The 15678-nt window shown below is 42.4% G+C and overlaps 2 protein-coding genes and 1 pseudogene across 3 annotated transcripts; 1 reads left to right on the top strand and 2 right to left on the bottom strand.

The window, feature by feature from the left end:
• Nucleotides 1–2268: 2268 nt before the first annotated feature.
• On the bottom strand, nucleotides 2269–4182 carry LOC101778977 (aldo-keto reductase family 4 member C10-like). Of its 2 annotated transcripts, XM_012846209.2 has the most exons (5): nucleotides 3937–4182; nucleotides 3803–3853; nucleotides 3264–3340; nucleotides 3022–3109; nucleotides 2269–2843 (listed from the first exon to the last, which is right to left on the bottom strand). In XM_012846209.2, the coding sequence occupies exons 1-5, from the start codon at nucleotides 4036–4038 to the stop codon at nucleotides 2823–2825; spliced, it is 339 nt and encodes a 112-aa protein (XP_012701663.1). In that variant the 5' UTR covers nucleotides 4039–4182; the 3' UTR covers nucleotides 2269–2822. The 2 variants fall into 2 exon arrangements, with proteins under 2 accessions (XP_012701663.1, XP_022682897.1); XM_022827162.1 differs by having other exon boundaries at nucleotides 2269–3109.
• A 4828-nt stretch (nucleotides 4183–9010) lies between these two features.
• Nucleotides 9011–11514, top strand: LOC101772720 (annotated as a pseudogene).
• Nucleotides 11515–12495: 981 nt separating this feature from the next.
• Nucleotides 12496–15180, bottom strand: LOC101772314 (probable mannose-1-phosphate guanylyltransferase 3). Its single transcript, XM_004970508.2, has 5 exons — nucleotides 14979–15180; nucleotides 14575–14715; nucleotides 13985–14047; nucleotides 13656–13895; nucleotides 12496–13585 (listed from the first exon to the last, which is right to left on the bottom strand). The coding sequence occupies exons 2-5, from the start codon at nucleotides 14683–14685 to the stop codon at nucleotides 12914–12916; spliced, it is 1086 nt and encodes a 361-aa protein (XP_004970565.1). The 5' UTR covers nucleotides 14686–14715; nucleotides 14979–15180; the 3' UTR covers nucleotides 12496–12913.
• Nucleotides 15181–15678: the final 498 nt, after the last annotated feature.

The raw sequence follows: 15678 nt of genomic DNA, 5'->3' as shown, positions 1-15678 counted from the left end.
ATGTCGCGTAGCCATCGATGCACATAGCTCGTGACGTTTAACACGTCTCGTCTCGTGCGTAGTTGGTTTCCGTGCGTGCGTCGAAGACGAGAGAGAGAGCAGGTACATATGTTGTTTCATTTTCTTTTTGTTTTATTTTTCACTTTCTATCCTTTTATTTTTGTTTTTCCTTTTTTCTCTTTTATATATTTTTTATTTTCCTCCCCTCCCCTTTTTAATAATGAGTTTTCTCTTTCCCTTTTCTCCCTTTTTTTTCTTTATTTTCTTTGTTTTCGTTTTCTTTTTCCTGTCTCTTTGTTTTTTTATTTTTCTTTCTCTATTCTTTTATTTTTATTTTTTATTTCTTCTCTTTTATTTATTTATTTCCATGCCTTCTCCTTTTTCCATGTTCTCTTTTCCTTTCATTTTTTCTTCTCTCTTCTTCTTTTCTTTTCTTTACCATTATGTGGTTACACCCTTTTTTCATTCCTTTTTATTTATTCTTTTGTCTCTTTTATATCATTTTTCTTTTTATTATGTCACTTCATATTTTGTTTTTCTATTTTAATTTAGATTCTCTTCTATATATTTCTTCTCGTACGTAGTTTACCTTTCTTTTTTCTCATTGATTTTATTTTCCTTTCTACATTACTTTACTTATTTTTACTTCTTCTCTTTTGTATTTTTATGACCATCTATATAGTTTTTAGTACATAATTTCTTCATTAGTTTTGTGTGTTCCTCGAGTAGCTATCTTATCTCAACTATGTAATAATTTTTCCTTTTCTTCATTTTATATTATTTTTATTTTTCTTGTAGATACTTATATCTTTCATTGTGATTGGACTATTCATCAAGATTATATTTTTTTCTTTTTCCTTAAATATTTTTTGTTTGTTCATGATGATTGAAGTAATTCTTGGCACAATATAATTTGTTCGTGGTATACAATATTTTGTACAATTGTTTAGGTAATGATATAGTTCTGTTTATTATACACATAGAATTATTTATTTGCATGTTGAGCTATACATTCGAGGTGCATACTCATTTGTTCGCGTCATTTGACATTTTTGTTCTAAGTGTATACATACTTTGTTCTGTGAGTTTCTACAATTTGTTCGAGGTATTTACAGATATTTTGTTCTGTGAGTCCATATAATTTGTTCGATGTATACTAATATTTTATTTTGTCGGTTTGTATAATTTATTCCGGGTGTATTTATTTATTATTATTAATTATTATTATTTTCTTTTCTTTTTCTTTTCTTTTTTAATTTATTATTAGTGATTAGAATATATCTATTTCATATTATTTTATCCTTTAATTTTCCTTTGGATAGTAAATTGTTTTGTTTAGGTGTATTGTTTTATTCTATGAGTTCATGCAATTTGTTCGATGTGCACAACATTTTGTTCAGTAAGTTTATATAAATTGTTCTAGATTTATAAATTATTGTTTTATGAATTCGTATAATTTGTTTGACATGTATAGTTGATTTGTTCTATAGGTTCATATAATTTGTTCGACGTGTATAGAAGACTGATTTGGCCATTTTCCCTCAACCGGCCCAATACACAATTAAATTTGGCAAAAATAGCGCAGGAGACTAGATTCGAACTCGCGACCATATTTGAACTCGCGACCTACTAGGTGGGATATTCAAGAGCTACCACTGCACTACTCAAATGTTCGTGATGTTCAATATTTTTGTTTGTATCGTACCATTTTTTATTTTTATGTTTACTTTTTTCGCATGAAATAGAAATTGTTCATGGTGTTCAAGTATTTGTTCGCATTAGTTAGATCTAATTAATCCGTATGTTAAAAAATATATTTTTTAAAAATATTATCCAAACATAGTCAAGTGAGGGATCTTGTTTTGAAAATCTCGTCGTAATAAACATATTGGCGTAACTAAAATTTAATTTGGATGTTCGGTTTAGGAGTCATGACTTTTTTTTTAGTTTTTAGATTTGCATGCATGTGGGTCACGTCATCATTTTTGTCTTTTTTGTATGTATGCATGATCTCTCCACTAACTCTTGCATACACAGTGCATTTTTTTCCACTAATTATTGCATGCATGGGTAAACTGGGAAGACACTTCTGACTAATTATTGAGCTGAAAGCGGCCCGCCAATCCGCGCACGCGTGGTGGACGAACGCGCTAATTAGAAGGTGAAACGCAGATTAGTCGCCTCTGGCAGCGTATAACCGTCCCGTGAGTTTTAGCCCATGCAAATTAATAACTTATAACAACAGAAAAACTAGATGTAACAAACCAGTTACATGAAGTGATAAGTAGATATAAAAGGTGTAATTCATACTTACAGAGAGATGATTATTGAGCTAATTATTAGGTCCATGCATCGGTAAAGCAGGAAAGCCCTTCCGCTAATTATTAGCTAATTATTAGGCTGAAAGCGGCCCACCAATCCACGCGTGCACGTGGTGGACGGACGCGCCAATTAGAAGGTCTGGCGACGTATAACCGCACCCGAGAGCTTTGGCCCCTGCAAATTAATAACTTATAACAACAAAAGAAAAACTAGCTGTAACAAACCAGTTGCATGAAGTGATAAATGGAGAGATGAACACCATTTGACTGACAAAAGCTATGGAGCTTAGTTTGCTGCCAACTAGGATGACATTCTACTTGATTAACAGCTGGAGGTACACGAGCTGCAGCAAGCAAGTCACCCAATTTCTTTGATGAGAAGTTACTGACACCAATTGCTCGAGCGTTCCCAGCATCGTATAACTTTTCCATGGCTCCCCAAGTAGCTGGGATATCAGGTTGGAGAAAGTTTTCAGTATTCTTTGGAGCTGGTTCCCTTCTTTACTCTAACGGCCAGTGAATCTACAAAAATTTACCCGTGATTAAATTTTTCATTTTACATTCTTCATCAACGCTGTGCTAAACAATTTTATAGTAGATCTCCCTAAAATCTAACTCCAAGCCAAAGGTGCAATATAGAGACCATATTAGAGGAGAAAATCAGGTAATACAACATGGTTCTCAAATAGAAGATGCATACGAGGTAAAGATACAAGTACTCAAGTTGCAAGTCGTTCAGGCTTTTATTTAGTGATTCACGAACATCTTCTGGATCATGATGATCATTCCTGGAAACGTTGTCAGATACAGATCAGTTAGACCTGAAGGACTATAAAAAGTTCCAAGCAGATATCTAGATAGCTAGCTTGAGATGTGTGCAAAAAAAAAAAGGAGGAAGCTGTGAAGAATTTTCTACCGGCATTCTGCAAACTTTAAGCTTACCACAACTTAGAGGTAATAAACAGATCCTCACGTGTCACAACACCCTCTTGAAATAGCTTCTGCAGCGCCAAACCAACCTGGACAATCCAAAAACGGATGTCACGCTTTCATTACTGCAATTGCTATCCAACCTGAATCGAGATGAAATTACACATAGGCGAGAGTGTTCGGTGTAAGAGGGTTAAATGCTGCTTGAGACTTGTTAATCGTCCCATGCCTAATTGGTCCCTTTGCTTAGGGAGGTGACGAACAGATCTTCAGTTCAAGTTCATAATTGCATATTTGCATTAGTGCTTAGTGCTTTGGCAACATTTTTTCCACACAAATGGCGAAATGCTTGGACACAGGTCCAAACTAATATCATAATGACATGTTCCTCAGACATATCCCCCCTCTTTAGTTCTTGTAGTAGTAGTCTTTGAGTCAAAGTATATGCCGAAGTGCACACAATCGAACAGCAGGATCAGAGTGAATATAATCCATCGTCAGGCATGGTTAGAGTGCAGAGTGATTCAGAGCTTCAGAGAAAACTGAGTTACCTCCTTTTCGCTGCCGTAAGCTCTTGCACAGTCGATGTGCCGGTACCCCGCCTGCACAATAGGGAAACGATCACACATTCACTATTCTCGTGGAGGAAAACACAGCGGCAAGGGAAAGAACGCTGCGTGCATACCTTGACGGCGGCGTAGACGGCGCCGGCGGGGTCGCCAAGCAAGGTGCCGAGCCCCACCGAGGGGATCGTGGCGCCGGTGTTGAGCACGAAGTGATTCGCCATCTTCTTTCCGCCGGCAGCTGCGTCACACGCACCGCACGAGATTGGAGGAGGGCGAGGCCGAGGACGCAGCGGCGGTGGCGTCTGGTGTCTGCAGCTGAAAGGCCGGCTCCGGCCGTCACGGGCGCTGGCCGCTGGGCACCAATGCGTTTGTTCGTTGACGAGTGACGAGGCAACTACATGCTTGGTAGAGACACCTTCTTGAAGTCCCCCAAACAGAACTTTTCTTTTCACCGAAAATAGCGATTTGTTAATTCTCAATAATGTTTACAGCTACTATTTGGTGACGAACCAAACATGATGATTGAGCATTAGCTTCCCTGCTACCATGACGAAAGACGACGCCTCCAGCATGCTTATCTTTGCATGATAATTGAGCAACTGTACTAAAACTTGGTGGCAACTTTTTTAGCGCGCGGACAAGAAAAACCATGGTAGCCTAATCTTGTCGCTGGTGCTGCTTCCCGCCAAGGATTGGCATCCCAGGCCAAGGCAGGCCTGCAAGGTCCTTAGATTATGTGAGATGCCAAGGCGTGGTTGTGTCAGCATGAACGTATCTGCATTATCCGAGACTTCGCGACAGTGACTCGTGACTGAAGCGCGACTAATGATTGATGAACCGATGCGCTGAGAGAATTTTAGGTTAGGCAAACAAATAGCAGTCCATGTATGCAAATGCGATGACGGGTGGGACCTGATGACCCGTTGCTAAATCAGCAAAACCTCATGAAAATTCACTTTGAAATGGTCATGAGGGATAGCTTGATTGGTTTGGAAGGTTAACGGATCTACGATTTATGGTTTCAAGTTCAGGAGGGTTTCGAATTTAAAGACAAGTTCATGGGGCGTAAAATGAACTTTACTGTTTTTTTTCTTGAGTGTATTCAAGTGCCAAACCCTAGAATAACCTTAAGATAGTAAATCAATTCAATACACGATTTCGTTTCTTAACTTACTCAACTTTTATATGGACTTTCTTTAACGTCCCTCTGCCTGTTCATGTTGATGCGCAGCGGAAAACGTCGATAGCAGTGGAGCATTCACCTTTCCATGTTATTTTCTATCATTATCCTTCCCGTTATACAATCAAGAAGCATCCAACACTAGCTAATGTTCGTGATTGACAATTCTTGTTATACGCTGAATCTTAATTGTCTCTATGTGCAGTAGCTCTTGCTATCATGGTTTAAGGGTTACTCTTTAGATTGGCTGTAAAGCTTCATCTAATTATTCCACGAAAAGTTATAAATAGCCCGTGCACTTGTGGTAGTAATAGTATGCATATAACAGACACCAACAATGTCATTTATAAAAACCATATAGTCGACGACCATACGTTAATAATAGATTTCATTATGTTATTATTTTCAAAATGATAATTTAATGTTTTCTTTTTTCTCTCTCATTTTAAAGGCCCACCATAGGTGAACTTCCCCTCAGTACTGATCCGGGATACAGAATAGATGTTCTCGTCATTCAACATTCATGTAGATAGGTTGATCTCGTGGAACTCTTCTTGTTTCACCATTCTGATCAATGAGCTGAATATTGCTAAACGAGGCGGATTTTGCGTTGTTTGGAAGGAATCCACTTCCCATTCGAGCCAATTGGGTCGTGCGAGTCGCCACAAATCCACCAAGCCGGATGTTATCCACTTTGTCTCCTAGGCTAGTGAACAAGGATTTCGGGAAGCAGTATGGTTCTGAATCAAATCCAATATGCATTAACCAATCTCCAGCATTATCCTAGAATAGTTTGAAAAATAGAGTGTGTTAGGTTTGATTAAAAATACACCGCGTCTTATTGTTCTAAAGATAGAAATATGTAGCATAACTACCTAAGAGTATCACAAGCATGCTATACTTGCATCATTAATATTAGGCAAGGTACAATATTTTTACTACCTTGAAAATTTTGAAGATGATGGTACGTTTGACACCATTAGGGTCAGAGACTGCATCAATGGCAATTCCTAGAACTGTAGGCACGTTAGGTTCGGGCACATAGTCAGGACATTGTAAATTGTAGCAACCTATTATCTTATAACCATCACGCTATAATATAACCATAAACAAGTTAGCCTTAATAAAAAAAGGTAATACATTTATTGAAACAAGAAAGATATTATACCGTCCAATAAACATAAAAATGTGCTTTGGAGTCACCATATAAGCGTGGATTAACCTATAAAAAAGAGAACGATATGAGCATGAGAACAAAACATATTTGGGAAAATGATCATAGTTTTGGCTAGAATTATATGTTGTTCAGCATCATCTCATAAGTAAGAGGGAGAAGATAATTACATGCCATCCAAAATTAATTGAGTTGCGAATGGATTCTCTTCCATCACCAATATTGTTAACTTGAACAAATACTCCACTCTGTTCATCTTTGTGTGATGGAAAACCATACACATCACTTGCTACTTCAATCCCATACTAACTCTCTGAGTTCATAGCATGATTTGCAATCTAAATAAAAAATAAATCAAAAGTTTGTGTTAAACTAAAACCAGATGTAGCAACAAATTGAAATGAATGCCAAAATTGCTTTTGTATTACTCAACCCATTGGATAGTTGGATACTTTTACATTATATCGATGCTAGTCCTTATTATGTATATCTTTGAGCTTTAGATACATACCGGAAATCTCTAAATACAAAGCAAAGAAAATATAAGTCATAAATAAATCTAACTTACATATACTGATATTGCACCAGAATCAAGTTGGGGTGTATCTTTATCTTTGGGTTGCGGAATTGTGTTAGAAACATTCATGATCATAAAAAATAATGGATCCATGCGAGGGTGAGTTAATCCATCAAATCTTATATCCTATATAAGAACCTTCAGTGTATTACCCTACAAAGAAGCCAGAGGAGCAAACCATGGCAAATTGTTATCGCTTCATTCCATCCCAAGGGGATGTTTGGTTCTTTGAGCTAAAGTTTGAGCTAAAGTTTAGTCCCTATCATATCGAATATTCGGAAGCTAATTAGGAGGACTAAATATAAGTTAATTATAAAATGAATGCACAGATGGAGGCTAAACGGCGAGATGAATCTATTAAGCCTAATTAACCATTATTAGCAAATAGTTAATCCATTATTAGCAAATAGTTAGATTCGTCTCGCCGTTTAGCTTCCATCTGTGCAATGAGTTTTTATAAATAGTCTATGTTTAATACTTCTCTAATTAGTATCTAAACATTTGATGTGACGGGGCTAAATTTTAATGGGTGGAACCAAATACCCCATTAAGCACTAAAGTAGCTCCTATACATTAAGATGCCCCGAGGAGAGAGAAATGGCTAGCACCTGGACTACACGCTGGAGCAAGAGCCTGGCAGTCCAATTCGCTTAGCACGACTGCACGAGTGCCCAACTCTGAAGTAGTGGCGGGACCCAGCAATTATCACAGCACCTTGTTGAGTGAGCTACACGCTAGAGAGAGATATGAAGGTATGCACCTACGTGACCTGTCAAGCTTTAGCATTACCTCCTGAACTACACGCTGCTGCTCTAATAAATTGAGATCATAAACTAATTTAATACACAGCTCTGGCGAGGATAGCGGCACCAGATGATCAGAAGCTGAGGGATTGCTAGCTAGAGCTAGAATCATCGATACACCGGAGTAGTTTCACTGTAATATTTTCATAGCTAACTTTCCTGAAAATCAGAAGGTACTGCCACCTGCCGCATGGAGGAGAGCCTGTGCGCCAACCAATGAGCGGCGGCGGGACACCACCAGGTGCCATGCGGAGGGCTGGGGGACCGGGAGCACAGGTACTGCACGGCAGGCAGGCAGCAGGGTCAGTTGCCGCTCATGGCCAGGGGCTACCGGGAGCACGGCGGCGCGCAATGACCAGTGGCGGATCTGGGCACCCGGCGAAGTCAGGGAGCAACGTGAGGGACATGGCGAACTATTAGATTAGACACGGAGGGTTGTTGTGGACAAGTACGTTATGCCAAGTAGGCCTGCTGATGTGTCATGTCTACTCAGCAAAACTAGACTCCAGACCTGCCAAATTATCAAATCCGGGTTTCAAATGTATTAAAAGCTGTGTTTTGAACCGGTTTAGCGAAATCGGGGGAGGATTTTTGGACTTAGTCTATATATACTTCGGGTAGTAAATTGGACTTTTTCTAAACTAATTTAATACACAGTTCTGGCGAGGATATGCTGCTAGGGTTTCGCTGGCTGACCGAGCTGAATCCGACTTGAAGTAGAGGTCGGATTGCGACCCAGCGGAGTTCTTCTTGTCTGCGTTGGGTCGGAGATCGTGGGCCTGTTCGCTTCAGCTTATAAGCCGGTTAAAAAGCTGAAATGGCTGATTTGTTGTGAGAGGAAAACACTATTTGATGGCTGATAAGCCGGCTGAATAAGCTGAAGCGAACAGGCCGCGTAATGCTGCCAATTTTCCTGACGACGTCGTCCAGCACCTCGCAGTGAGCCGTCAGAGCAAGAAGTTGGTCCTTTAATTAGTTGAGGCTACGAGGTGACGATCGACGTTACATGCGCTGTTGATAACGCAACCCCATAAGCTAAAGATGAATTCTACACCTTCTTCAAATGCGACGTTAAAAATGAAGATGATCGGTGCCATCGAGTTCGCCGGAGCCAAAGCATCTATGGAAGACTAGTCATCATGAAATTTGAGTAATTACACATTTACACGCTCGAGAAGTTGATACCAGTAACTTTTCAGCAATTTCGCTCGCCCTAGGATTGGCGCGATGGCGCTAATGAGGTTGCCGTCCTCTTCTCCTCCCATAGATGCCAAGTTGAGCGTGGACTGGCTGACTGACAAAGCAAATGTCACTTTCAGTTGACCAAGAGACGCACCCAGATCATTAAACTCGAGCAAAGCAATCCGCGTCTGCCTGCGGATTCGGCCGGCGGTTAACCGGCGCCTCCTCCCTCCAGTTCACTTGACTGACAGACCTTGCACCAACATCTGGTCGCCACCGATCCCAGGAACGCGCCACCTTTTCTCCCGTCCACCGCGGCGTCTCTAGTTCTCTACTCCGCCATCTTTGAAAGTTTCCAAATCCTGCTCATCCCCAAGGCCCCAGCCGCGCTGTTTCTTTCGCCCACGCCGCGTCGCGGCCCATCGAGACCCGCACCCATCCTCGTCTGCCCATATGAACGCCGACCGCCGCCAAAGCGTCATCTTTTAAACAGCGGCCGCCAGGGAGATGACGGAGATGGCCGGCCGCCCCGGGACGTCGGGCGGCCTGGTGCTGTGGGCTTGCCAGTTTGTCTTCGCCGCCACGTGCATCTGCGCCATGTCCTCCGCGCCCGGATTCACCAACTACACCGCCTTCTGGTACCGCCCGAGCCTGCCTGGCACACTCATGTGAATCCCTGATTGCTTAGGGCGTGATTGGTTATTTGGTTTCTGGACGTGAGCGAACCAGGCCCGCCAGATGCAGGACCGGCTAGTTTAGTTGCCTGGTCGGCTCCGGGGGAACGAGGGAATCGAGCGTTTCTGCGGAGCCGGGCTCACGCGGTGCGGTGCGCGCGCGCGAGCGGGTCCGTGCGAGAGAGCGGCGGTGCGGGAAAAGCACGATGACCGGAGCCTGCCTGGTTCACAGGTGCAAGCCAGGCTACGCCGGATCAACCTACCAATCACGCCTTAGCGTATCGCCTGTACGGTGGTGAACATCGTATATTCTGTAGGAGATATTGCGATTAAGGATGGTACTGTGGTAAGAGATCTGCTTCGTAGCAGCATCATTATTCTACTTGATTTTATTAGTTGTTTGTGTTGAGCCGTCTGCCCTGTTATTTGGCGTGGAGGGCCCGTGGCAATTGGATTCCCTGGGGGCAGCTTATTCTGTATTCTTAATTGGAGTACTCATTTGCAAGATGACTCGTTTATTGTTGTGCATTTGGGAAAACTGAATAAAAATATGTATGCACCTTAAAGTCAAGGATCAAGCCGGTGACCCGATTAATTGATTGACCAGCACTAGGAGGGGCATCCACTGATCCACTAGATGTTGAATTTATCCCTTTGCAGGAATGTCAAGTCGCTTAACCATACTTTCTGCGAACTGTTCTTCTAGGGAACAAATTGAAATTTCGTTCCTGTTAATTATAAGTATAACAAGGCATTCCTATTAAAAAGAGCTATAACAAAGAATTTGTGTAGTTCATTGCAACTGCTATGTTATTTTATACGCCTTTTGTATTCAGCTTGATGAGTAGCTTGTGCTTTCATTTCTACCAAATTTAGATATTGGCTACAAAGTCCATATTTGCATTTGTTGCATGCTCTGACAGGCGTGTGGATGAAAGTATCTGGTTCTGCAACCATTTGTGCCCATGCATGCCAAATTTGTTGACATCAAGGCATTACCTTCAGACTTTTTAAGCTAACATAGTTTCCAATTGTGCAACTGATTTTTGCCACTGCTATCCAATTCAGCAACTTGATTGCATCTACGGGACTACAGGCACTATGGAGTTTGGGGCATGCATGTCTTGATTGCTATGCCTATTAAAAAGAGCTTATTTATTGTTGGCGATTGGGTAACCGTTCATGACAGTTTTTATCCATGCTACATATTATTGAAACTCTTTTGTTTCTGCTACCATCCAAAGTGATCAATTAGCATATTCTATAATTACATTGAGTACCCAAATGTTTCTGGCAGTGTTTTCAGTGTATAAATCGTAGCACCTGGATGCCATATTCCTGCAGTATGTGGAGACATGTTAACCATTCCTCGATCATCCTCGGTTTTGTTTCTGTCAATATTTTTTTAGGATTCTGTCCACGTTTAACGTTACATGCTAAGAGACAAAACTATCCCCTTTTTTGTTGGTATTTTGCAGACTTGTAAAATCTCAGGAACACTGTGTACTACATAGCGCTGCCTTGCTTTACATGTTCATGAAGTCTAAGCTTCTTTTCCTAGTTTCATTTTGGAGTCATCCAAATTATCATCAGTACCAATTTGACCCTGAACTGAAACAGGTGTTAAATTGTAATTTGCGAGTAATTTCTATGGTTTTAGACACAATTTTTTTATGAACAATAGGATCATATCCATGTTGATAATGGACAACATTTTATGAAACATGTTATACTTGTACCACTGGTATTGAACTTTCAAAATGTTGATTCAGAATTTCTGAAAGAATGCTCAATATGATGCAGGTAACAGCAATTCTTTCATTTGCTGCAGCGTGCTCAGCAGGAGGTGTAGTCGTTCTTTTCGAAAGGGATGCATAGTTGCATACTTCTGCAGGAGGGATCCCCAACTCCCTTGTGGAAGATTCGAAGTCGCAACTGCATTTGCATTTCTTTCCTGTGCATGCAGTGCTGCGTCTGCTCTTGTAGTGTTTTGGCTCCTTGCTTCGTTGTGAATAACCTTGTGTGAGCTCTGTTTGTAATGCCTCTTTGTATATGAGCTCATTTTTTAGGCAGACCACACAATAAAAATTCTGAAAATTTCTGGGAATTGGGTTCCATGCGCTCTTCTGTGCAAGGATGTCTGTCTCATCTGCCCAACCTCAAACATTTTTTCTCCAAATGCTTTGGATAAGAAATTTCTTTTCTAATACACATTTTTGTATTTTTGACAAAAAGCAGCTTGGTTCCTAGAATGATTGCTGCTTGTTAGCTTCTTCAATCATAGGTCATCGATGTCAGTTTCCAACCCATATTGCCCTGGAGAATGACACGTCGAGTGACCTCGTATGTTCTTCCCCCATTTTCTTCTAGCAGGCATAGCAAAAGTCCTTGGAATTTAATTTGACATGGACACCGATCTAACATGTCTTCCAAAGGGTTCAAAGACAAGGATTGCAACGGAAAGAGATGTTATTTGAATTTTCTACCACATAAACCATCATATGATTGCCTCACAATTTATGCGGCTGCATTTCACAGTCTGTCCACTGGATGCATTTCTCCAGGCCACATTATGTATGTCTGTAGCCAATTCAGGAGTCTATCTAGAAAATAATACGATTCCAGTCCGCACAATTTCTCGGAGGCTCATGGCAAGACAAGCAGCATGATACGCTTGTTCCTCATTTTGTTGGCTGCAATTGCATGACGGACTCTTTCACTAAATTGATTGGGCGCCTGCAGCTGAAGTTCAGAACCAATAGTCCGTCACTCTTTCGGACAGTGCCCAAGTTTATTAGAAATAAAAGGGCCGGTGCAGAGAGAAAATAATACGAAGTCGTGATCATTTACTAGTATATGACTTGCTAAAAAATTAAGCAACATCCCATGCATAATGCCATTGTTCCGACATTTTGTTGAAAATGAGAACTTAGTTTCAAAGATAGCATAGAGAGTAGCTCTCCGCAGCCGGATCAAAACAGGACATACCTCTCTGCTCACCAGTCACGACTAGTCTGCTCCTGCCAAAATTATATTTAAAAAATAGAGAGGAAAAAAGGTAACCAAGAGTTGGGAACCACAGACAATGTAGCAGACCGACAGTACATTCATTGGTATAAAATTGCGTATACACAAAATTTAGTTACATCACACATGGGCTTCTGTGTACATTTCTACTGAACAGCATTTAGCACACAAACAGACTTAAGCGTACTCAAAGATACCTTGGACCACAATCTTTTTTAAAATTTATTCTTGCTATGTTATTGAACTTCTGCAGACACCAGAGTCCGAAACCTCGAAACTCAAGAGATCACAATCACTTGTTATTTGTGACTCATGAGTGTACACTAAATTTTCAACCAAAAACAAGGATACATTGTCAGATATATCAAGCTGTTTGCACTAGGACAAAGACACCAAGCTATATTGTTTATAAAAGGGGGATTTGCAATCCTCCCTGGGTAAAAGAACTTGAGAATGTACTGCAGCTAAAACAGGATAGCTCACATGACGATCTCAGGCTTCAGAATGCTTGACTTGATCTCTTTGTGTGGGAGAACAACACCACCATTGCTGTATACTTCATCGCATACGTGAACATCCTCCCCCAAGATAGTCATGTTCTCTATCCGTGCCCATTGTCCAACAGTTGAGTGCCACCCGATAATGCTGTTTGAGATACAAGCATGCTTCTTGATACGCACACCACGCATGACAGTGCAACGGGAAAGCCTCACACCATCCTCCACAACACATCCAGGTCCAATAGCGACATCAGGACCAATCAGACAACCCTCTCCAATCTTGGCACTCTCATGCACCAGGACGTTGCCCACGACATGTGCTCCAGAAGCCAGCTTGGCAGCTGATTTCTTCCTAAGTGAGTCTAGATAAAGACGCAAACCAGTAATGTAGTCCCTTGGCTGACCAACATCCATCCAAAATCCTGGAAGGACCATCGCATGGAGCTTTTGATCAGCTGCAATTTGAGGGAAGACCTCTTTCTCAATTGATGTTGGCCTCAGTTCAATGCGGTCAAGGACAGATGGGTTCAGCAAGTAAATCCCAGCATTAATCTTGTTGCCCACAAATATTTTTGGCTTTTCTACAAATCTTTCCACCCTTCCAGTTGCCTCCTCCATAACCACAACCCCATATTTTGATGGTTCATCCACCTATATGGAAAAGAAAGTCAGCTCGTGTATATTAGTTAACTCCACGAGACAATGGCCAACAAGAATTTACCTTCGTGACCATAATTGTTGCCTCACCACCATGGCTCTTGTGAAATTCGATGAGTTCAGCAAATGGGTATTCGCTTATGACATCACTGTTGAGGACAAAGAATGGCTCACCAGATCCATCTGCAAGCTTGTCCCTTGCTAGAGCAAGAGGGCCAGCAGTTCCTAAGGGCTCAGTCTCTTGAGAGCATGTAATTGTGATGCCAAGCTTATCCTCAAAATCCTTCAAGAAGTTAATCATCACCTGGAAGATACAGATCACACCAATTAGATAGATCATAGAAGTTAAGACTAGCTGTGACAGTGGGAAATATGAACGATCTGTTATTCTACCTCTGGGCGGTAGTTGATGGCTAAAACCACCTCCGTGACCCCAACTTCTTTCAAAGCTTCAATCTGCACAGAATGAGCAAGTTTTAATTCTTGCAACCAAGTTTCTTCGTCTTCCCACACATGAAAAGAGCACTTTGTTGGTGCTTACATATGTACTTGGACACAAAGCAAAATTCCTAGAGATGATATCTGTTTGGAGAGGAACTTATGATGTAATACATAATGATTTTCCCAAGTTGATGCATAAATCTTATGATAAAAGAAAAGACGTTACCGCTAAAGAAAGTAATAGTTGCATGGTAAGCTAACTACATGCACAGCACAGTCAAAAGCTACTGATGAAGGATGCTTAAATGATGTGGACTTGGGTTCAAAAATACCACAGGAACTATAACTCTACAGCCATATCTAGTATTGAGCCCATTATTAGTTCCAAGGCAAATGATAACAGACTACCAAAAAAAAATGGCGCTCATGCCAATAGATAAAAGCAGTACGGGAATGCTGATCTGATAGCTCATATCCCGTTCCAAAACGAAAGAAGAAGAAGAATATACTAGAATGCTCGTATCAGCTCAAGGAGTATTTACCTGATGCAGAATCATGGGCTTGTTTGCAAAATCAACAAGGGGCTTTGGGAAGCTGAGAGTCAAAGGGCGAAGGCGGGTTCCGAAACCCCCAACAAGAATGAGCGCCTTCATGGTGAAGCACCTGATTTCCTTCCTCAATCCCTGTTGGACACACATCATAGATCAAATCAGGAAGAAACAACAAAGAAAATGTGTGCGGCCGGCCTGCACAAGGCTGGAAATTATTTTGGCAAATAAAGCTTGCGGCCGCCCTAGGAACCAAGACCTACGGCGCCAACCGAGACCAATCAATCCCGTGCGCCGAGGAAGGGGAGCGCAGCTGAACAAATTCGCGAGTAACTGAACGGAGAGACAATCCATCTGAGCAAGCTCGGGGCTGCTTGCGAACAGAAGAAGAGAATTACCGCAGGGGACGGACGGCAGGGCGAGATTTGGGGCGCTCGCGCGGCACACTCCCTGCGTCGGCCGGTCGCCTCGCCTCGCGTCCTCCCCCTCTCCCCTTCCGGCCTTCCCAATCCCAGCGAAGAGGGACACCGCAACCAGACCAGACCGCTGCGAGCGAGAGGCTGGCCTGCCGCTCCTGGGTTCTGGCGATTGGACTCAGAGGCCCAGCCCCAGCGTCAGGGTCCAATTTATAGGGCCCACGGCCTCTGGCCGCGGCGCCGCGCCCTTTTGACCCCACCCGCGCCCGGCACGTCACGTGCTGCGCTGGCCTTACCCTCTCCGCTCGTCACACGTCGGACCCCCGTGCAACGCTGTCACTTTGCCGGCCTCCCGTGGGCCTTGGCTGCCATTCGGCGCGTGACTTGCGCCGTCGACGAGACATCGCCGGCTTTGGGCCCAAGCAACGACGCCCGGTTTCTGTCCATCACAGACAGCGTGTTTCTTCTCCGGCCGGAGGCATCAGGGCACGTACATAGGTTAGCCGGCCATCGTTTTTTTAGCGCCACATCAGCATAATCGTCCTCCGTGGCAAGCATTTACGGAGGAAAGAGAGGCTCACCGGCGCCTCGTTCGTCTACGGCAGGAGCTCGTGCCCCACGCGAGGCGACGGCTCCTGGGGCGCGTTGTAGGAGTCGTTGCTGTTCGTCGCCGGCCGCCTGC

Source organism: Setaria italica, chromosome V (genome assembly GCF_000263155.2).
Source record: "Setaria italica strain Yugu1 chromosome V, Setaria_italica_v2.0, whole genome shotgun sequence".
NCBI lineage: Eukaryota > Viridiplantae > Streptophyta > Magnoliopsida > Poales > Poaceae > Setaria > Setaria italica.
This window is presented reverse-complemented; position numbering and strand designations above follow the sequence as displayed.